The 26011-nt window shown below is 33.2% G+C and overlaps 1 protein-coding gene across 1 annotated transcript in view; it reads right to left on the reverse strand.

The window, feature by feature from the left end:
• LOC143245838 (cell adhesion molecule Dscam1-like) overlaps nucleotides 1–26011 on the reverse strand; it is a 94837-nt gene that overhangs the window by 52527 nt on the left and 16299 nt on the right. The window contains exons 5-11 of the mRNA XM_076492094.1: nucleotides 24749–25018; nucleotides 18541–18948; nucleotides 17958–18119; nucleotides 15832–16116; nucleotides 11085–11204; nucleotides 5968–6141; nucleotides 3256–3403 (exon numbers count right to left, since the gene is read on the reverse strand). Of these exons, the coding sequence (XP_076348209.1) occupies nucleotides 3256–3403; nucleotides 5968–6141; nucleotides 11085–11204; nucleotides 15832–16116; nucleotides 17958–18119; nucleotides 18541–18948; nucleotides 24749–25018 (1567 nt within the window). The remainder of the gene's footprint in view (nucleotides 1–3255; nucleotides 3404–5967; nucleotides 6142–11084; nucleotides 11205–15831; nucleotides 16117–17957; nucleotides 18120–18540; nucleotides 18949–24748; nucleotides 25019–26011) is intronic.

Genomic DNA, 26011 nt, shown 5'->3' on the forward strand with positions numbered 1-26011 from the left:
ACACTGACCTTATTTCTTTTACAATACTACTGTCTTAACCATTTCAATATATTCTATTTCCTCCTCACTTCTACCATAACCTTCTGTCGTCTTGTTGTAACACTGACCTTATTTCTTTACAATACTACTGTCTTAACCATTTCAATATATTCTATTTCCTCCTCACTTCTACCATAACCTTCTGTCTTCTTGTTGTAACACTGACCTTATTTCTTTACAATACTACTGTCTTAACCATTTCAATATATTCTATTTCCTCCTCACTTCTACCATAACCTTCTGTCTTCTTGTTGTAACACTGACCTTATTTCTTTACAATACTACTGTCTTAACCATTTCAATATCTTCTATTTCCTCCTCACTTCTACCATAACCTTCTGTCTTCTTGTTGTAACACTGACCTTATTTCTTTACAATACTACTGTCTTAACCATTTCAATATATTCTATTTCCTCCTCACTTCTACCATAACCTTCTGTCATCTCGTTGTAACACTGACCTTATTTCTTTACAATACTACTGTCTTAACCATTTCAATATATTTTATTTCCTCCTTACTTCTACCATAACCTTCTGTCGTCTTGTTGTAACACTGACCTTATTTCTTTACAATACTACTGTCTTAACCATTTCAATATATTTTATTTCCTCCTTACTTCTACCATAACCTTTTGTCCTCTTGTTGTAACACTGACCTTATTTCTTTACAATTTTACTGTCTTAACCATTTCAATATATTCTATTTCCTCCTCACTTCTACCATAACCTTCTGTCGTTTTATTGTAACAGAAACACAAATCTACTTTCCTTTTTGAAATCCTAATTTTTCAAATCTCTCTATCACCTCTTTTAACTTGAAAACCTCTTCTGATGGGTGAATGACCTGCTGTACCTCCCTATTATCAACTTCTGACTATTTGAACATAATTAGAAGACTGGTCGCACAAGTCTTTCAACATTGAGTTAAGTGACAATACATAATACATATTGTCTTTCTTCATCACAGACTAGTTGTGTTTAGACCTAAAGCAAAGAAAAAACCTAACAAATTTCTAGCGAAGCAGATGATTCTTTTTTCCATGATTTTGTAGATATAATACTATTAATGTTGTTTATACTTACAGTGATACAATACATAAAATACTATTACTGTTGTTTATACTTACAGTGATACAATACATAAAATACTATTACTGTTGTTTATACTTACAGTGATACAATACATAAAATACTATTACTGTTGTTTATACTTACAGTGATACAATACATAAAATACTGTTACTGTTGTTTATACTTACAGTGATACAATACATAAAATACTGTTACTGTTGTTTATACTTACAGTGATACAATACATAAAATAGTGTTACTGTTGTTTATACTTACAGTGATACAATACATAAAATACTATTACTGTTGTTTATACTTACAATCATACAATACATAAAATACTGTTACTGTTGTTTATACTTACAGTGATACAATACATAAAATACTATTACTGTTGTTTATACTTACAGTGATACAATACATAAAATACTATTACTGTTGTTTATACTTACAGTGATACAATACATAAAATACTATTACTGTTGTTTATACTTACAGTGATACAATACATAAAATACTGTTACTGTTGTTTATACTTACAGTGATACAATACATAAAATAGTGTTACTGTTGTTTATACTTACAGTGATACAATACATAAAATACTATTACTGTTGTTTATACTTACAATCATACAATACATAAAATACTGTTACTGTTGTTTATACTTACAGTGATACAATACATAAAATACTATTACTGTTGTTTATACTTACAGTGATACAATACATAAAATACTATTACTGTTGTTTATACTTACAGTGATACAATACATAAAAAATACTATTACTGTTGTTTATAACTTACAGTGATACAATACATAAAATACTATTACTGTTGTTTATACTTACAGTGATACAATACATAAAATACTGTTACTGTTGTTTATACTTACAGTGATACAATACATAAAATACTGTTACTGTTGTTTATACTTACAGTGATACAATACATAAAATACTATTACTGTTGTTTATACTTACAGTGATACAATACATAAAATACTGTTACTGTTGTTTATACTTACAGTGATACAATACATAAAATACTATTACTGTTGTTTATACTTACAGTGATACAATACATAAAATACTATTACTGTTGTTTATACTTACAGTGATACAATACATAAAATACTGTTACTGTTGTTTATACTTACAGTGATACAATACATAAAATACTGTTACTGTTGTTTATACTTACAGTGATACAATAAATAAAATACTGTTACTGTTGTTTATACTTACAGTGATACAATACATAAAATACTATTAATGTTGTTTATACTTACAGTGATACAATACATAAAATACTATTACTGTTGTTTATACTTACAGTGATACAATACATAAAATACTGTTACTGTTGTTTATACTTACAGTGATACAATACATAAAATACTATTACTGTTGTTTATACTTACAGTGATACAATACATAAAATACTATTACTGTTGTTTATACTTACAGTGATACAATACATAAAATACTATTACTGTTGTTTATACTTACAGTGATACAATACATAAAATACTGTTACTGTTGTTTTATACTTACAGTGATACAATACATAAAATACTGTTACTGTTGTTTATACTTACAGTGATACAATACATAAAATACTATTACTGTTGTTTATACTTACAGTGATACAATACATAAAATACTATTACTGTTGTTTATACTTACAGTGATACAATACATAAAATACTGTTACTGTTGTTTATACTTACAGTGATACAATACATAAAATACTATTACTGTTGTTTATACTTACAGTGATACAATACATAAAATACTGTTACTGTTGTTTATACTTACAGTGATACAATACATAAAATACTATTACTGTTGTTTATACTTACAGTGATACAATACATAAAATACTGTTACTGTTGTTTATACTTACAGTGATACGATACATAAAATACTATTACTGTTGTTTATACTTACAATCATACAATACATAAGATTGTAGGGTTTACCGCAAACTTTAACTTTCTTACTTATAGAAAAATTCAATTACGTATATTAATTCGTTATAACGAAAAACAAGCCTAAATAAAAATAAAGTAAAATAAATGTAAAAATTGAAAAACATGTTTATATGTTATATGAGATAAAACCAATTTCCATGACATCTTACCTTGGGTTCTCACGTGGTATTAAAGGAATCATTTCATTGGTCCACGTTACAGTAATAGGCTTATCCCCTTTAGCACGACACTGAAGAACGACATTCTCGCCTCTTCTGACACTGTGAGTCTCAAACCTTTGGTCCGTCTGAACTGCCACTAGAGATTTGTTTAAAAATGATCTTTTAAACTATGTTAAACAGTATCATGAGGTAATTAGATAAACCCAGTGTTAGAAATTGGAAGATAAACATCATGTGAAACTGAAAAACATCGGGTTTTGATATGTATACGTTTGTAAAGTTACTTCTTAAACATGACACAGCAGGCGATTTGTAACATAGACTCTTTGTAATAACACTACTGTGTTAATACTCGGGTGTTTGGTGCTTTTAGAGGAATAACACTGTGGTGTTATTACTTAGATCTGTCTATACAGCTGGCTTTTAATTGTCTTTTCAAAGTATCTCTAATAACAAACCTATGACATTATGTTTATATATATATATATGTTTAAATCACTTAGGTTTTATGAAAGAAACTTAACACGAATTTTGTTCGACAACGGTAGTTACCATTAATGTTCAGTTCAACAGACGTTCTTACCATTAATGTTCAGTTCAACAGACGTTCTTACCATGAATGTTGAGTTCAATAGACGTATTACCATGAATGTTGAGTTCAACAGACCTACTTACCATGAATGTTGAGTTCAATAGACGTATTACCATGAATGTTGAGTTCAACAGACGTATTACCATGAATGTTGAGTTCAATAGACGTATTACCATGAATGTTGAGTTCAACAGACGTACTTACCATGAATGTTGAGTTCAATAGACGTACTTACCATGAATGTTGAGTTCAACAGACGTACTTACCATGAATGTTGAGTTCAACAGACGTATTACCATGAATGTTGAGTTCAATAGACGTATTACCATGAATGTTGAGTTCAACAGACGTACTTACCATGAATGTTGAGTTCAACAGACGTACTTACCATGAATGTTGAGTTCAACAGACCTACTTACCATGAATGTTGAGTTCAATAGACGTATTACCATGAATGTTGAGTTCAATAGACGTATTACCATGAATGTTGAGTTCAACAGACCTACTTACCATGAATGTTGAGTTCAATAGACGTATTACCATGAATGTTGAGTTCAACAGACGTACTTACCATGAATGTTGAGTTCAACAGACGTTCTTACCATGAATGTTGAGTTCAACAGACGTTCTTACCATGAATGTTGAGTTCAACAGACGTTCTTACCATGAATGTTGAGTTCAACAGACGTTCTTACCATGAATGTTGAGTTCAACAGACGTACTTACCATGAATGTTGAGTTCAACAGACGTTCTTACCATGAATGTTGAGTTCAACAGACGTTCTTACCATTAATGTTCAGTTCAACAGACGTTCTTACCATGAATGTTGAGTTCAATAGACGTATTACCATGAATGTTGAGTTCAACAGACGTTCTTACCATGAATGTTGAGTTCAATAGACGTATTACCATGAATGTTGAGTTCAACAGACCTACTTACCATGAATGTTGAGTTCAATAGACGTATTACCATGAATGTTGAGTTCAACAGACGTATTACCATGAATGTTGAGTTCAATAGACGTATTACCATGAATGTTGAGTTCAACAGACGTACTTACCATGAATGTTGAGTTCAACAGACGTACTTACCATGAATGTTGAGTTCAACAGACCTACTTACCATGAATGTTGAGTTCAATAGACGTATTACCATGAATGTTGAGTTCAACAGACGTACTTACCATGAATGTTGAGTTCAACAGACGTTCTTACCATGAATGTTGAGTTCAACAGACGTTCTTACCATGAATGTTGAGTTCAACAGACGTACTTACCATGAATGTTGAGTTCAACAGACGTTCTTACCATGAATGTTGAGTTCAACAGACGTTCTTACCATTAATGTTCAGTTCAACAGACGTTCTTACCATGAATGTTGAGTTCAATAGACGTATTACCATGAATGTTGAGTTCAACAGACGTACTTACCATGAATGTTGAGTTCAACAGACGTTCTTACCATGAATGTTGAGTTCAACAGACGTTCTTACCATGAATGTTGAGTTCAACAGACCTACTTACCATGAATGTTGAGTTCAACAGACGTACTTACCATGAATGTTCAGTTCAACAGACGTTCTTACCATGAATGTTGAGTTCAACAGACGTTCTTACCATTAATGTTCAGTTCAACAGACGTTCTTACCATGAATGTTGAGTTCAATAGACGTATTACCATGAATGTTGAGTTCAACAGACGTACTTACCATGAATGTTGAGTTCAATAGACGTATTACCATGAATGTTGAGTTCAATAGACGTATTACCATGAATGTTGAGTTCAACAGACGTACTTACCATGAATGTTCAGTTCAACAGACGTATAACCATGAATGTTCAGTTCAACAGACGTACTTACCATGAATGTTCAGTTCAACAGACGTATAACCATGAATGTTCAGTTCAACAGACGTTCTTACCATGAATGTTGAGTTCAATAGACGTACTTACCATGAATGTTGAGTTCAACAGACGTACTTACCATGAATGTTGAGTTCAACAGACGTATAACCATGAATGTTCAGTTCAACAGACGTTCTTACCATGAATGTTCAGTTCAACAGACGTACTTACCATGAATGTTCAGTTCAACAGACGTACTTACCATGAATGTTCAGTTCAACAACCATACTTAAATCTGGATTTACACCATTGGTCGCTTGACACATGTAGTGACCACCATCGTCAACATCTGCTTCTCGAATTAGTAGCGACCCGTTTTCTAAAATCTGGACATTCGCGTTGCTGATAACCACTCTGAAGTCTGCATCAGCGACACCTATAGTTTGTAATGTTTAGTTGTTAAATTTTATAATTATTTTAAATACTCTTACAGGAGTATAAAAACTCCTTGGAAATAAAATATGAACATGTATTTTAAAAATGGATGAAATTCTAATAAAATAAAATAAAACCAATTTATAATTATAATACTTGTTTTACTGGAAATCTCTACAGGTTAGTAGAGAAACATGTCTTAGAGAATACACCAGTTTCATGGTGATGTAATATCATAGAAACTTATATTTATTTATTCAAATATAAATTATCAGTTAAAGTATTTTAAATATGACGTTTTTCAGCAACTCTCGGGTTCCACTGATTTATTTTAGGATTTCTTCATTTATGTCGCCATCTGATGGTGAATAGAAGGAAACAAAACTCACACAAATACGCAGTAACATCACGATAAAATGATAAAACCACCTATAACTCTTCCATTTCTGTTTTATGAATTTCTCAATAGATAATTACTAAAGTGGGTCTTTTACTTATTTCTTCAGTCCTTATTAAAACCATTTATAAATAATACTCGTTTTATTCTGTGTTAAGTCTTTTTCAGTTTACTGTGTAAGTTTGATCTTTGTTTACTGTGTAAGTCTGATTTTTGTTTACTGTGTAAGTCTGATTTTTGTTTACTGTGTAAGTCTGATTTTTCTCACTGTGTAAGTGATTTCTGTTTACTGTGTAAGTCTGATTTTTGTTCACTGTGTAAGTGATTTCTGTTTACTGGGTATATCTGATTTCTGCTTACTGTGTAAGTCTGATTTCTGTTCACTGTGTAAGTGATTTCTGTTTACTGGGTATATCTGATTTCTGCTTACTGTGTAAGTGATTTCTGTTTACTGGGTATGTCTTATTCCTGTTTACTGTGTAAGTCTGATTTCTGTTGACTGTGTATGTCTTATTCCTGTTTACTGTGTAAGTCTGATTTCTGTTCACTGTGTAAGTCTGATTTCTGTTCACTGTGTATGTCTTATTCCTGTTTACTGTGTAAGTCTGATTTCTGTTCACTGTGTATGTCTTATTCCTGTTTACTGTGTAAGTTTGATTTCTGTTTATTATGTCTCATCTTCGTTCATTGCTGAAGTCACAGGTTATTTTATTATCAATAACATTTTCAGAACTAATAAACGTATGTATAAAATAATTATACATTTTATAGTTCATTGTTTGACCATTTTAGTTAAAATTCCCAATAAGTTTATGTTATAAAATACATCAGTGTTATGTATACATCTCATTATGTATACATTTTATTACATATCATGTTATTATGTATACACCTCATTAAGTGTCATATTATTATGTATTCACTTTATTACGTATTATGTTACTAAGCATACACTTTATTAAGTATCATGTTATTAATCTACACCTCATCAAGTATCATGCTATTACGTATACACCTCACTAAGTATGATGTAATTAATCTACACTTCATTAAGTATCATGTTATTATGTATACACCTCACTAAGTATGATGTAATTAATCTACACTTCATTAAGTATCATGTTATTATATGTAGACTTCATTAAGTATCATGTTATTATATGTAGACTTCATTAAGTATCATGTTATTATGTATACACCTCACTAAGTATGATGTAATTAATCTACACCTCATTAAGTATCATGTTATTATATGTAGACCTCATTAAGTATCATGCTATTATGTATATAACTCATTAAGTATCATGTTATTATGTATATAACTCATTAAGTATCATGTTATTATATGTAGACTTCATTAAGTATCATGTTATTATATGTAGACTTCATTAAGTATCATGTTTTTATATGTAGACTTCATTAAGTATCATGTTATTATGTATACACCTCACTAAGTATGATGTAATTAATCTACACCTCATTAAGTATCATGTTATTATATGTAGACTTCATTAAGTATCATGTTATTATATGTAGACTTCATTAAGTATCATGTTATTACGTATACACCTCACTAAGTATGATGTAATTAATCTACACCTCATTAAGTATCATGTTATTATATGTAGACTTCATTAAGTATCATGTTATTATATGTAGACTTCATTAAGTATCATGTTATTATATGTAGACTTCATTAAGTATCATGTTATTATATATACACCTCATTAAGTATCATGTTATTATGTATACACCTCATTAAGTATGTTATTATGTATACACCTCATTAAGTATCATGTTATTATATGTAGACTTCATTAAGTATCATGTTTTTATATGTAGACTTCATTAAGTATCATGTTTTTATATGTAGACTTCATTAAGTATCATGTTATTATATGTAGACTTCATTAAGTATCATGTTATTATATGTAGACTTCATTAAGTATCATGTTATTATATATACACCTCATTAAGTATCATGTTATTATGTATACACCTCATTAAGTATGTTATTATGTATACACCTCATTAAGTATCATGTTATTATATGTAGACTTCATTAAGTATCATGTTTTTATATGTAGACTTCATTAAGTATCATGTTTTTATATGTAGACTTCATTAAGTATCATGTTATTACGTATACACCTCATTAAGTATCATGTTATTATATGTAGACTTCATTAAGTATCATGTTATTATATATACACCTCATTAAGTATCATGTTATTATGTATACACCTCATTAAGTATGTTATTATGTATACACCTCATTAAGTATCATGTTATTATGTATATAACTCATTAAGTATCATGTTATTATATGTAGACTTCATTAAGTATCATGTTTTTATATGTAGACTTCATTAAGTATCATGTTTTTATATGTAGACTTCATTAAGTATCATGTTATTACGTATACACCTCACTAAGTATGATGTAATTAATCTACACCTCATTAAGTATCATGTTATTATATGTAGACTTCATTAAGTATCACGTTATTATATGTAGACTTCATTAAGTATCATGTTATTACGTATACACCTCACTAAGTATGATGTAATTAATCTACACCTCATTAAGTATCATGTTATTATATGTAGACTTCATTAAGTATCATGTTATTATATGTAGACTTCATTAAGTATCATGTTATTATATGTAGACTTCATTAAGTATCATGTTATTACGTATACACCTCACTAAGTATGATGTAATTAATCTACACCTCATTAAGTATCATGTTATTATATGTAGACTTCATTAAGTATCATGTTATTATATGTAGACTTCATTAAGTATCATGTTATTATATGTAGACTTCATTAAGTATCATGTTATTATATATACACCTCATTAAGTATCATGTTATTATGTATACACCTCATTAAGTATCATATTACTATATATACACCTCATTAAGTATCATGTTATTTTATACAAAGCTTATTAGTATCATATTACTATATATACACCTCATTAAGTATCATGTTATTTTATACAAAGCTTATTAGTATCATATTACTATATATACACCTCATTAAGTATTATGTTATTGTGTATATAACTCATTAAGTATCGTGTTATTAATCTACACATTAAGTATCATGTTATTATATGTAGACCTCATTAAGTATCATGTTATTATGTATACACCTCATTAAGTATCATGTTATTATATGTAGACCTCATTAAGTATCATGTTATTATGTATACACCTCATTAAGTATCATGTTATTATGTATACACCTCATTAAGTATCATGTTATTTTATACAGACCTTATTAGTATCATATTACTATATATACACCTCATTAAGTATTATGTTATTATATGTAGACCTCATTAAGTATCATGTTATTATGTATACACCTCATTAAGTATCATGTTATTATGTATACACCTCATTAAGTATCATGTTATTTTATACAGACCTTATTAGTATCATATTACTATATATACACCTCATTAAGTATTATGTTATTAACTTACACCTTATTAAAAATCATATATATCTATATATATAATTGGTAGCAATGATAACTTACATCAAAGTCGGTAAAACAACGTATTGCATTCTCAGTTGTATATCAGAAATAAACTGTTATGTCTATTGATCCATATCAGCTCGTGAACAGAACGTTTTGATAGTAAATATATAGCTTACAAAACAATAGTAAAAAACAATGTATTACGTCACACCACGAATATATATATATAGTAAGTATCGAATGAATTAGATATAATTAAATGTATAATATATTATATATATAGTAAGTATCGAATGAATTAGATATAATTAAATGTATAATATATGTAATATAATTATGTGAAAAATAAATATTGTTTTATTCTAAAGTTCATATTATCTTTATATAACCACGATCTAGTTAACATTGTACAATTTCTAGTTTCAAAACTGTCTCGATTGTGATAACATTTTAGTCGTACTTTCAGATGTACAGTGAATGTAATATGTAATATATACTGAATATAACATATGTAGTTTGTCATTAAAAACAAACAAACCTCTTCATCTCACGCTTTGATTGTCAAAAATCTTCAAACTCTATAACTAAGAACAAACATATATAGAAGCGCCTCTTTCTTATCACACACAGAACTATATAAATAAATACAGATAGAAGAAAGTACTATATGTATATATTTGTCATGTTATAAATCATCCCTCATGCTCAGTCCTAGATGGAAATGTAACAACAGTAATACTTCTCTTTTTGTTGTTGGAGTCTGTCCACAATAATGTTCCAGTATGATGAATAACCCCATCTCTTGTGGACCGTCTCAGTTAATCTGTGATATGAATCTCCTGTTCCACATTAGGCTCAGGAGAAAACCTTTACAGTATCAGCTTTATTACCCTCGATCTTAAAAAGGGTTAGTCAGAAGTTAGGATGTTTCTATGCATAAAGCTACCCAAAAGGCTGTGTGTGCTCTGCCCACTCAGTGTCAAATTTCAGCCTGGTTAGCCAGCAGTCCAGCTAATGATCAGAAATGTGAACCACATGAGAAGTTCATACCTGTCGATTTTTTCCAACGTATCACAGGAGGAGGTGAACCGTCCGCCTGACAGTGTAAAATAACTTTCTTATTAACAACTGAGTCTTCACTATGAGGTTTAGTTTTCCAAGACGGAGGAACTATTGGAAGATAACATAAACAATATCACTATCTAAATGTATTCACCAACATTTGATGAATGAGTGATGTTTATTCTGACTAACAGTAAATACAATAACAACATCAAAATGCCAGACAAAAAGTGTTACACACTTACTATGATTAAAACATAATTTACTTTTCTCTAAGTAAACACTACTAGAGTTTTGTTTACAGAAAGTAAAATACTGATGTTCAAACAACACAATAACATCATACTGGTATCTGTTAAAACAACACAATTACATCATCATACTGGTGTCTGTTAAAACAACACAATAACATCACCATACAGGTGTCTGTTCAAACAACACAATAACATCACCATACTGGTGTCTGTTAAAACAACACAATAACATCATCATACTGGTGTCTGTTAAAACAACACAATTACATCATCATACTGGTGTCTGTTAAAACAACACAATTACATCACCATACAGGTGTCTGTTCAAACAACACAATTACATCGTCATACTGGTGTCTGTTAAAACAACACAATAACATCATACTGGTGTCTGTTAAAACAACACAATTACATCATCATACTGGTGTCTGTTCAAACAACACAACAACATCACACTGGTGTCTGTTCAAACAACACAATAACATCACACTGGTGTCTGTTAAAACAACACAATAACATCACCATACTGGTGTCTGTTCAAACAACACAATAACATCACCATACTGGTATCTGTTAAAACAACACAATAACATCACACTAGTGTCTGTTCAAACAACACAATAACATCACCATACTGGTGTCTGTAAAAACAACACAATAACATCACACTAGTGTCTGTTCAAACAACACAATAACATCACCATACTGGTGTCTGTAAAAACAACACAATAACATCATACTGATGTCTGTTCAAACAACACAATAACATCACACCGGTGTCTGTTCAAACAACACAATAACATCACCATACTGGTATCTGTTCAAACAACACAATAACATCACCATACTGGTATCTGTTAAAACAACACAATTACATCATCATACAGGTGTCTGTGGAAACAACACAATAACATCATACTGGTTTCTGTGTCTGTGGAAACAACACAATAACATCATACTGGTTTCTGTTCAAACAACACAATGACATCATCATACTGGTGTCTGTTATAACAACACAATAACATCATCATACTGGTGTCTGTTCAAACAACACAATAACATCATCATACTGGTGTCTGTTCAAACAACACAATAACATCATCATACTGGTGTCTGTTCAAACAACACAATTACATCACCATACTAGTGTCTGTTCAAACAACACAATAACATCACCATACTGGTGTCTGTTCAAACAACACAATAACATCATACTGGTGTCTGTTCAAACAACACAATAACATCACCATACAGGTGTCTGTTCAAACAACACAATAACATCACACTAGTGTCTGTTAAAACAACACAATAACATCATACTGATGTCTGTTAAAACAACACAATAACATCATACTGATGTCTGTTAAAACAACACAATAACATCACCATACTGGTGTCTGTTAAAACAACACAATAACATCACACCGGTGTCTGTTAAAACAACACAATAACATCACCATACTGGTGTCTGTTCAAACAACACAATAACATCACCATACTGGTATCTGTTAAAACAACACAATAACATCACACTAGTGTCTGTTCAAACAACACAATTACATCATCATACTGGTGTCTGTTCAAACAACACAACAACATCACACTGGTATCTGTTCAAACAACACAATAACATCACACTGGTGTCTGTTAAAACAACACAATAACATCACCATACTGGTGTCTGTTCAAACAACACAATAACATCACCATACTGGTATCTGTTAAAACAACACAATAACATCACACTAGTGTCTGTTCAAACAACACAATAACATCACACTAGTGTCTGTTCAAACAACACAATAACATCACCATACTGGTGTCTGTTAAAACAACACAATAACATCACACCGGTGTCTGTTCAAACAACACAATAACATCACCATACTGGTGTCTGTTAAAACAACACAATAACATCACACCGGTGTCTGTTCAAACAACACAATAACATCACCATACTGGTATCTGTTAAAACAACACAATTACATCATCACACTAATGTCTGTTCAAACAACACAATAACATCACCATACTGGTGTCTGTTAAAACAACACAATAACATCACACCGGTGTCTGTTAAAACAACACAATAACATCACACCGGTGTCTGTTAAAACAACACAATAACATCACCATACTGGTGTCTGTTCAAACAACACAATAACATCACCATACTGGTGTCTGTTAAAACAACACAATTACATCATCATACTGGTGTCTGTTAAAACAACACAATTACATCACCATACTGGTGTCTGTTAAAACAACACAATAACATCACACCGGTGTCTGTTAAAACAACACAATAACATCACCATACTGGTGTCTGTTAAAACAACACAATTACATCATACTGGTATCTGTTAAAACAACACAATAACATCATCATACTGGTGTCTGTTCAAACAACACAATTACATCATCATACTGGTGTCTGTTAAAACAACACAATTACATCATCATACTGGTGTCTGTTAAAACAACACAATTACATCATCATACTGGTGTCTGTTCAAACAACACAATAACATCATCATACTGGTGTCTGTTCAAACAACACAATTACATCATCATACTGGTGTCTGTTAAAACAACACAATAACATCATCATACTGGTTTCTGTTAAAACAACACAATAACATCACACTGGTGTCTGTTCAAACAACACAATAACATCATCATACTGGTGTCTGTTCAAACAACACAATTACATCATCATACTGGTGTCTGTTAAAACAACACAATAACATCATCATACTGGTTTCTGTTAAAACAACACAATAACATCACACTGATGTCTGTTAAAACAACACAATAACATCACCATACTGGTGTCTGTTAAAACAACACAATAACATCATCATACTGGTGTCTGTTCAAACAACACAATTACATCATCATACTGGTGTCTGTTAAAACAACACAATAACATCATCATACTGGTGTCTGTTCATACAACACAATTACATCATCATACTGGTGTCTCTTAAAACAACACAATTACATCATACTGGTGTCTGTTAAAACAACACTAACATCATCATACTGGTGTCTGTTAAAACAACACAATAACATCAACATACTGGTGTATGTTAAAACAACACAATAACATCATCATACTGGTGTCTGTTCAAACAACACAATAACATCATCATACTGGTGTCTGTTCAAACAACACAATTACATCATCATACTGGTGTCTGTTCAAACAACACAATTACATCATCATACTGGTGTCTGTTCAAACAACACAATAACATCATCATAGTGGTTTCTGTTAAAACAACACAATAACATCATCATACTGGTGTCTGTTAAAACAACACAATAACATCATACTGGTGTCTGTTCAAACAACACAATAACATCATACTGGTGTCTATTCAAACAACACAATAACATCACACTGGTGTCTATTCAAACAACACAATAACATCACACTGGTGTCTGTTCAAACAACACAATTACATCATCATACTTGTGTCTGTTAAAACAACACAATCACATCATCATACTGGTGTCTGTTAAAACAACACAATAACATCATACTGGTGTCTGTTCAAACAACACAATAACATCACACTGGTGTCTATTCAAACAACACAATAACATCACACTGGTGTCTGTTCAAACAACACAATTACATCATCATACTGGTGTCTGTTCAAACAACACAATTACATCATCATACTGGTGTCTGTTAAAACAACACAATAACATCATACTGGTGTCTGTTCAAACAACACAATAACATCATACTGGTGTCTATTCAAACAACACAATAACATCATACTGGTGTCTATTCAAACAACACAATAACATCACACTGGTGTCTGTTCAAACAACACAATTACATCATCATACTGGTGTCTGTTCAAACAACACAATAACATCACACTGGTGTCTGTTAAAACAACACAATAACATCATCATACTGGTGTCTGTTAAAACAACACAATAACATCATACTGGTGTCTGTTCAAACAACACAATAACATCACACTGGTGTCTGTTATAACAACACAATAACATCACACTGGTGTCTGTTATAACAACACAATAACATCACACTGGTGTCTGTTCAAACAACACAATAACACCACACTGGTGTCTGTTATAACAACACAATAACATCATACTGGTGTCTGTTCAAACAACACAATAACATCATCATACTGGTGTCTGTTCAAACAACACAATTACATCACCATACTGGTGTCTGTTCAAACAACACAATAACATCATACTGGTATCTGTTCAAACAACACCATAACATCATACTGGTGTCTGTTCAAACAACACCATAACATCATACTGGTAGTGTAAGTTGTTAAAACAAGAGACTCCTCCAACTGGACTTTAGAAGGTTATATAAAGACCAATTTTTTATACTGTCATATGAATGATTAAACACGTTGTCCAATTCAATGGGCAATTTAAATACGTAGTTTCAAAAATTATACAACATAAATTCACGTTACCTTTAACGTCCATCGTGGCTGTAAAATTATTCGAAGCCGCTGGATTAGAGGCTACACAGGTGTAGTTTCCGCTGTGTTCACGACGGACGACTGGGAAGGACAGTAGAGATGTATAATTGTTGGCCATATTGATGGACGCGTGGAGGCTGGATGGCAGACTTATTCCATCCTTTAACCACCTTATTGTAATGGGAAGGTCACCGTCTGATACAACACATACAACCGTTACACGCTGACCAGTCGTTAGATCAGGGTTGAAGTTGAAGGGCTCAACTACTGGTGGCGCTGTGTAGAAGAAACACAATCAGTTACTGCTTGTTTGACGTTGAGCACAATGCTACACAAACCGATAACTCTATCGTACCAACCACGAGTACTGAAACTGGATTTTTAGCTTTGAAATACCTGGGGAATAAAACATCTTTTTAAACTAACGAATACGATTGTTGGACTAAGTGATTAGAATCAGAACATAATGAATCTGAACGTAATTTACATAGGCCTATTTTAACACTTGTTTCTTTGCAGTAACTTCATTAATTTAACGTGATTGTGTTAGAAGCATGTTTAGATGCGATTTGCATCTACCAAAAAAAGTAAAACTTAACGTATGGACCACTGACGTATGTCAAGCAGCCTGATGAACCATGATATTAACAAGAGTACTGACGTATGTCAAGCAGCCTGATGAACCATGATATTAACAAGAGTACTGACGTATGTCAAGCAGCCTGATGAACCATGATATTAACAAGAGTACTGACGTATGTCAAGCAGCCTGATGAACTATGATATTAACAAGAGTACTGACGTATGTCAAGCAGCCTGATGAACTATGATATTAACAAGAGTACTGACGTATGTCAAGCAGCCTGATGAACCATGATATTAACAAGAGTACTGACGTATGTCAAGCAGCCTGATGAACCATGATATTAACAAGAGTACTGACGTATGTCAAGCAGCCTGATGAACCATGATATTAACAAGGGTACTGACGTATGTCAAGCAGCCTGATCAACCATGATATTGGCAAGAGTACTGACGTATGTCAAGCAACCTGATCAACCATGATATTGGCAAGAGTACTGACGTATGTCAAGCAGCCTGATGAACCATGATATTAACAAGAGTATTAACGTATGTCAAGCAGCCTGATGAACCATGATATTAACAAGAGTACTAACGTATGTCACGCAGCCTGATGAACCATGATATTAACAAGAGTACTGTCGTATGTCAAGCAGCCTGATGAACCATGATATTAGCAAGAGTACTGTCGTATGTCAAGCAGCCTGATGAACCATGATATTAACAAGAGTACTGACGTATGTCAAGCAGCCTGATGAACCATGATATTAGCTAGAGTACTGACGTATGTCAAGCAGCCTCATGAACCATGATATTAACAAGAGTACTAACGTATGTCAAGCAGCCTGATGAACCATGATATTGGCAAGAGTACTGACGTATGTCAAGCAGCCTCATGAACCATGATATTGGCAAGAGTACTGACGTATGTCAAGCAGCCTCATGAACCATGATATTAAGAAGAGTTTTGACGTATGTCAAGCAGCCTGATGAACCACGATATTAGCAAGAGTACTGACGTATATTGAGCAGCCTGATGAACCATGATATTAACAAGAGTACTAACGTATGTCCAGCAGCCTGATGAACCATGATATTAACAAGAGTACTAACAGTTTAGAAGTTATTAAGTTGTCAAGCCTAGATGCTTAACGTTTCTTGTTGATATTACAGTTTAGTATGTATTCTAGAAGAGATAAAGTTGATAATGAAAATAAAGAACAGATAAAGTTGGATATTGAACTTTCAGAAATTCGTGTTAATGGGTGGAGAAAAAGGCTTTACTTGTGTTTTTTTGTTTTTATTATTGTTAAGCACAAAGCTATACCACGCGCTATTTGTGCTGTTCCTATTACGTTATATGACATCTTACAAACACTGATCAAGAGTGAACTGAGGAAGGTATACCTATAGTTGTCTAAAATAACTTCTAAATAAAATATGGTATATAAAGTATGTTTGTTTTTTAATTGAAATTTCCAAAAGGCTACATATATTTAGAACATCCTTCGTAACATGTGCTACACGTTTCTTACTTGCTACGTATATCACCATGCTACTTCGAGCTGTTTCTCCTTTCTCACCAATAGCTTCACAGCTGTACAAACCGCCATCTACTGATTTCTGGATGTCTTGAAGAACCAAGGTACCATTAGGAAAGGTCTTTTGTCGATGGTTAAATGGAAGACGTTTATTTGCTGAAATAAAGACGTCATATTTTTTTTTATTTATCCTAAAATAACACAAAGAAAATACTAAATATGCTTTGAAAAGATCGGAAAAAAAGCGCATAGAATTTAAAGTATCGATAAGATATATTTTATCTTAGAGCCAAGTTTCATCACTTAAGTTTAGAACATTTAATATTTGTTTGTTTTTTAAATACATTATATAAATAACTTGCATTATTTATGAAACGTGTTATTAATGTAATAAATATACACATATTTCTGTTTTAAATTCTCTTATGATTTTTAACATCTCTTCAGTTGTTAATCTTTCACAATTTTCCATTATATATACATTGGTTCTTGGGGGGCACGTTTTCGCTTTCTACCTCCATCCCCACTCGTTCACTCAACAAGGGTCGAATTCAGATAGCAAACAATAATTCCTCACCTTTCTTCCATATTATTTCTTTCAGAGGGTAACCGCTTACTGGACAATGGAAAACAGCTGGCTTTCCTCCAAGGACAGTGTGATTGGACAACGGTCTGACAAACGGTGGACCATACACGTCCACACGATTAGAGTGATAAACTTGACCAGCGCCATTTGTCGCGATACAGGCGTAAGTAGCGCCATCTTCTATACTTACTGTGGTAATGTTAATGTAGCTGTTTACTGTGTTGGTACCACTAACATAATCTCCGACTCGAATGTGATAAGCTTCTGGTAAAGCAGCGCCATCTCGTGTCCACGTTATTTGTGGTAACGGATTGCCAGATGCAGAGCATTTCAAAGAAAGTGAAGAGCCCGGATGTACGTACTTTTTGTTGAAGGTAAAAAGAAAAGTTGGGGCTTGTTCTAGGAAACAAAACACAAAGTCAGAGATTCAAGTTCACTGATTTACAAATCTGAATAAATCACAATAGCTTTACAAAGGAAATAATAATTCATTTTGGTATTTTAATAGCTATTGCTTCATTAAAATATTACCCTGAAGTGTTCTACGAAATTAAAAGTAAAAATAGAAACAACGTAAAGTGATTTATATTATTTTAAAACTATACCTCTGTTAGTTGTTAACTGAGTATATCTTTCAGGATATTACATTTAAAAACAATCCGTTTGAAATGTTTCTTCAGATGAACCCAATAAATTACATAACGGAATTTCATGAATACAAACAGATCTGCGTAGAAACGAGTCGTAAAGAAACATTACCAGTCGTAAAACACTTAAAAGTTTAGGAGAATCTTCTATCACCAGTACTACTGTTTAAATAATAATATCTCAATTGCAATAATTCGAAAACACGTGTCCATCTGTGAAGTCCCCCAGTATGTCTGCGAGAAACGAGGCGTATAGCACAGATAGCCTTTTGTGTAGGTTTGTGCAGTTACTGTCAGTTACTGTTCAATGAAAAGGTAAACAGTAGCTGACCCGTGTGACTACTGAACTATTAAAAACTCTAGAATTCTCACGGGGCAGCTTCTGTATAATAAACGATAAACAGTTTAACAGTGACACGGATTAACTGTTATACAATCTTGTCAGCGTGAAAGGCGTGTTTATTATACCAGGAAGAGAGTACGTCTAGCTTTATCAGAGTTCATTTTGTAATTTTATTTTAGTAGCCAATATATTTACTTTGTGAAAGAGAACGTTTCCTTAGTTAGGTTTGTACTGTAGGTTTATAGGGCAATACTTCAGATAAGTTTGAAGTGTTGGTTTGGAGGGCAGTGCATCAGATAGGGTTGTAGTGTAGGTCAAGAGTGCAATGCTTATGATAGGTTTATAGTGTAGGTTCGGACAGGATTATAGTGTAAGCTCAGGGGGGCGTTACCGTCTTGTTTTGTAAATTTCGACGTAGAAAACAACACTAAACTACCCGACTTCAGAAATTCTTGTTTCGTTCACCACTTCGCCAGCTGAGATTTCTCTTCAGAAATGGTTTTTACAAATTCTCTTCCAGATTATTTAGGCAGAGCATTCACGAAAATGCATAGTTGAATAGACAGCAACATAAGTAATATGAAGACAACGTCTTCAGGTCAGTGTGTCAAATCCTACACTTGGCTGGAAGTTAGGTTAAAAAAACATCTTTCAAGCCTCAGTTATCTGCTGGTGAACATGTCAAGAAATGGTAGGAGGTTGTGCTGCTTTATTTTCATACTGAAGTGGTTTATATACCAGGAAGCTGGCTGGTACATTTTCATACTGAAGTGGTTTATGCACCAGGAAGCTGGCTGGTACATTTTCATACTGAAGTGGTTTATGCACCAGGAAGCTGGCTGGTACATTTTCATACTGAGGTGGTTTAAGAAGCTGGCTGGTACATTTTCATACTGAAGTGGTTTAGGAAGCTGGCTGGTACATTTTCATACTGAAGTGGTTCGGATAACGGAGGTTTCGTTAGCATAACATCTGTAGAAACTTCGTGTTGAAGAGAAAGCGTTTTCTTCAAAATCTTCCATAAAAACGTCTGCACGATTGCAGAGAGTGGTGACTACCTAGTGAAACCCACTGTTTAGTCGTGGAGAGAGTGGTGACTACCTAGTGAAACCCACTGTTTAGTCGTGGAGAGAGTGGTGACTACCTAGTGAAACCCACTGTTTAGTCGTGGAGAGAGTGGTGACTACCTAGTGAAACCCACTGTTTAGTCGTGGAGAGAGTGGTGACTACCTAGTGAAACCCACTGTTTAGTCGTGGAGAGAGTGGTGACTACCTAGTGAAACCCACTGTTTAGTCGTGGAGAGAGTGGTGACTACCTAGTGAAACCCACTGTTTAGTCGTGGAGAGAGTGGTGACTACCTAGTGAAACCCACTGTTTAGTCGTGGAGAGAGTGGTGACTACCTAGTGAAACCCACTGTTTAGTCGTGGAGAGAGTGGAGACTACCTAGTGAAACCCACTGTTTAGTCGTGAGAGAGTGGTGACTACCTAGTGAAACCCACTGTTTAGTCGTGGAGAGAGTGGTGACTACCTAGTGAAACCCACTGTTTAGTCGTGGAGAGAGTGGTGACTACCTAGTGAAACCCACTGTTTAGTCGTGGAGAGAGTGGTGACTACCCAGTGAAACCCACTGTTTAGTCGTGGAGAGAGTGGTGACTACCTAGTGAAACCCACTGTTTAGTCGTGGAGAGAGTGGTGACTACCTAGTGAAACCCACTGTTTAGTCGTGGAGAGAGTGGTGACTACCTAGTGAAACCCACTGTTTAGTCGTGGAGAGAGTGGTGACTACCTAGTGAAACCCACTGTTTAGTCGTGGAGAGAGTGGAGACTACCTAGTGAAACCCACTGTTTAGTCGTGGAGAGAGTGGTGACTACCTAGTGAAACCCACTGTTTAGTCGTGGAGAGAGTGGTGACTACCTAGTGAAACCCACTGTTTAGTCGTGGAGAGAGTGGTGACTACCTAGTGAAACCCACTGTTTAGTCGTGGAGAGAGTGGTGACTACCTAGTGAAACCCACTGTTTAGTCGTGGAGAGAGTGGAGACTACCTAGTGAAACCCACTGTTTAGTCGTGGAGAGAGTGGTGACTACCTAGTGAAACCCACTATTTAGTCGTGGAGAGAGTGGTGACTACCTAGTGAAACCCACTGTTTAGTCGTGGAGAGAGTGGTGACTATCTAGTGAAACCCACTGTTTAGTCGTGGAGTTTCTCGTAGTACGAAAAGTAATTTGAGTGTAGTCAATTAGTCGTAACTTCAATGATCACGTTGTAAAGAGTCGACACTGAACAACATTTATCGAAGTTTTTACCACTTTATAAACACATGGAAGTTAATTCTCTACCAGTTTCTACCACTTTATAAACACATGAAAGTTAATCCACTACCAGTTTCTACCACTTTATAAACACATGGAAATTAATAATCTACCACGTTCTAACACTTTATAAACACATGGAAGTTAATCCTCTACCAGTTTCTATCACTTTATAAACACATGGAAGTTAATTCTCTACCAGGTTCTAACACTTTATAAACACATGGAAGTTAATCCTCTACCAGGTTCTAACACTTTATAAACACATGGAAGTTAATCCTCTACCAGGTTCTAACACTTTATAAACACATGGAAGTTAATCCTCTACCAGGTTCTAACACTTTATAAACACATGGAAGTTAATCCACTACCAGTTTCTACCACTTTATAAACACATGGAAATTAATCCTCTACCAGGTTCTAACACTTAATAAACACATGGAAGTTAATCCTCTACCAGTTTTTACCACAATATAAACACATGGAAATTAATCCTCTACCAGGTTATAACACTTTATAAACACATGGAAGTTAATCCTCTACCAGTTTCTATCACTTTATAAACACATGGAAATTAATCCTCTACCAGTTTTTACCACACTATAAACACATGGAAATTAATCCTCTACCAGGTTCTAACACTTAATAAACACATGGAAATTAATCCTCTACCAGTTTCTACCACAATATAAACACATGGAAATTAATCCTCTACCAGGTTCTAACACTTTATAAACACATGGAAGTTAATCCTCTACCAGTGTTTACCACATTATAAACATATGGAAATTAATCCTCTACCAGTTTCAACCACTTTATAAACACATGGAAATTAATCCTCTATCAGTTTTTACCACATTATAAACACATGGAAATTAATCCTCTACCAGGTTCTAACACTTTATAAACACATGGAAATTAATCCTCTACCAGTTTCTACCACAATATAAACACACGGATATTAATCCTCTACCAGGTTCTAACACTTTATAAACATATGGAAATTAATCCTCTACCAGTTTCAACCACTTTATAAACACATGGAAATTAATCCTCTATCAGTTTTTACCACATTATAAACACATGGAAATTAATCCTCTACCAGTTTTTACCACATTATAAACACATGGAAATTAATCCTCTACCAGGTTGTAACACTTTATAAACACATGGAAGTTAATCCTCTACCAATTTCTACCACAATATAAACACACGGATATTAATCCTCTACCAGGTTCTAACACTTTATAAACATATGGAAATTAATCCTCTACCAGTTTCAACCACTTTATAAACACATGGAAATTAATCCTCTATCAGTTTTTACCACATTATAAACACATGGAAATTAATCCTCTACCAGTTTTTACCACATTATAAACACATGGAAATTAATCCTCTACCAGGTTGTAACACTTTATAAACACATGGAAATTAATCCTCTACCAGTTTCTACCACTTTATAAACGCATGGAAGTTAATTCTCTACCAGTTTCTACCACCTTGTAAACACGTGGAAATTAATTTTCTACCAGGATCTAACACTTTATAAACACAAACAAGTTAATCTTTTACCAGTTTTCACCCCACTTTCGGTTGGTATAAAACCAATGTTATTGTTTAATTGGTCTATATAACAGTCACTATAGGTTCTCTGTCTGGGTTGGTGTAGAACCAGTGTTGTTTTGTAGTATGCCTATAAAACAGTCATTATAGGTTCTCTGTCTGGGTTGGTGTAGTACCATTGTTGATTTTAATTGGTCTATAAAACAATCAACATTTTTATCTTTTTCCAGGTTGGTGCAGAACCAGTGTTGTTTTGTAGTTTGTCTATATAACAGTCACTATAGGTTCTCTGTCTGGGTTGGTGTAGAACCATTGTTGTTTTTGATTGGTTTACAAAACAATGAACGTTGGTTCTCTGTCTGGGTTGGTGTAGAACCAGTGTTGTTTTGTAGTATGCCTATAAAACAGTCAATATAGGTTCTCTGTCTGGGTTGGTGTAGTACCATTGTTGATTTTAATTGGTCTATAAAACAATCAACATTTTTATCTTTTTCCAGGTTGGTGCAGAACCAGTGTTGTTTTGTAGTTTGTCTATAAAACAGTCAATATAGGTTCTCTGTCTAGGTTGGTGTAGTACCAGTGTTGTTTTTAATTGGTCTATAAAACAGTCAATATAGGTTCTCTGTCTGGGTTGGTGTAGTACCATTGTTGATTTTAATTGGTCTATAAAACAATCAACATTTTTATCTTTTTCCAGGTTGGTGCAGAACCAGTGTTGTTTTGTAGTTTGTCTATAAAACAGTCAATATAGGTTCTCTGTCTGGGTTGGTGTAGTACCAGTGTTGTTTTTAATTGGTCTATAAAACAATCAACGTTGGTTCTCTCTCTGGGTTGGTGCAGAACCAGTGTTGTTCTTTAGTTTTACAGTACATAACAATGGTTCGACTTTGTTAGATCATACGAAGTAGGTCGAAACGTTGTTCGCTCCTCTACGTAAAAATTTTTTCAACCCATACCACCCGTTCTTACATACATATAGCACATTATTACATTTTTTACATACATATAGCACATTATTACATTTTTTACATACATATAGCACATTATTACATTTTTTACATACATATAGCACATTATTACATTTTTTACATACATATAGCACATTATTACATTTTTTACATACATATAGCACATTATTACATTTTTCTTTCTTGCTCACTCATAATTTTTATAATACATTTTCTTATTACGAGTGACATGTTAACACTATATTCTACTCTGTTTATTATTTGAAATGTTATTAAAATTAATATCTGTTATTCAGACAAAATGGCTCGTGACGTTAAGGTTTTCTGATAAATTGAAGGAAAGCAAGTTGTTTCCACTTGCCTTGTAATACTAATTCTGCTGCACTTTGAACCACTTGCTTCTCATTAGCCACTACACACTGGTACATTCCACGGTCTCCTCTCTCAACTGGTGCGATTCTTAAAACATTGGTCCCAAGATGCGTGATGCGACTATTGTACAACAGAGGGCGGCAGTTTCGTAACCAAGTCACTGACTGGATTGGGTGTCCATTTACAATACACGTGAATTCAACTGTTTCTCCAATGTTTGCCATCTTAAAATCTGGGTTAACTTCTAAAAGTAACGGAGCTGGAAAGATAAAGTCAGTTAGATTTAGACAGTGTCCTTACGTTTAACTTTAACCGGTCTGATGCAATATGTAATTATGGAAAACACCCTTTAAATATAATTATAAAGGACACATCTAGATTTGTAATAAAATATAATAAATATACATGCAGGTAGATGTATATAAACATACTAGTACTGTCTGTTGTATGTGTATGTAACCATTTTGCATGGTATAGACGAATCTTCACCAAAACTGGTATGGAAGTTCATTAAATCCGTGCAATGGTACATTCAAAAGTTCAGTTTTGATATTTTTGTGAGCTTTACTTACTACTGTTTTGCCCTCTGTTGATAGATGTTCAAAAAATTTGGCATGGAAATTTGTTGTATCTATTTGAAGATACACGTACATTTTCGGTTTCATATTTTGTGTTTTACTGATTTTATGGGCATTTTTTATCTTTATTTTCGTTACAACCGCATTTAACCTGTTGACTGCCAAGTATTTCAGCTGCTACAATACAACTCTAATGCTTCTTCGTCTGGTAACTTTTTCGTGACGCCATTTTGAATCGAAAGTGAAACAGCTTGAAAGTAGGTCAAATGCATGTATGATGCTGACATCTAGCGTTGAAGTTAGGTATTATTGAGAACGAATTACTCGTCCGTGGCACTGTGTTTCCGATCGGCTTGGACGAGTTATTTCGGCACTGAACAAGTTAAGGGAAGCAACTGTTCATGTGCTAAGATAACCTTTCATTAATCACGAATTTACATATACTTCCCCTCCAGGGAACATATATCCCAGTTAATTTATAATAATTATATTATAATAAAGTAAGTAAATCTCTTGATTGTAAAATAACATTTAATTGTAATCAAATAATATAAATTATAATTAATCAAGTACATATATAAATTGTTAAATCTGATTTATTTATAATTAACCAAGTACATATTTAGTCTGTAAAGAGACATTTCATTATTAGTCAGTTACTTACAAATCTAGAT

This window comes from Tachypleus tridentatus, chromosome 3 (genome assembly GCF_004210375.1).
Source record: "Tachypleus tridentatus isolate NWPU-2018 chromosome 3, ASM421037v1, whole genome shotgun sequence".
In the NCBI taxonomy this organism is placed as follows: domain Eukaryota; kingdom Metazoa; phylum Arthropoda; class Merostomata; order Xiphosura; family Limulidae; genus Tachypleus; species Tachypleus tridentatus.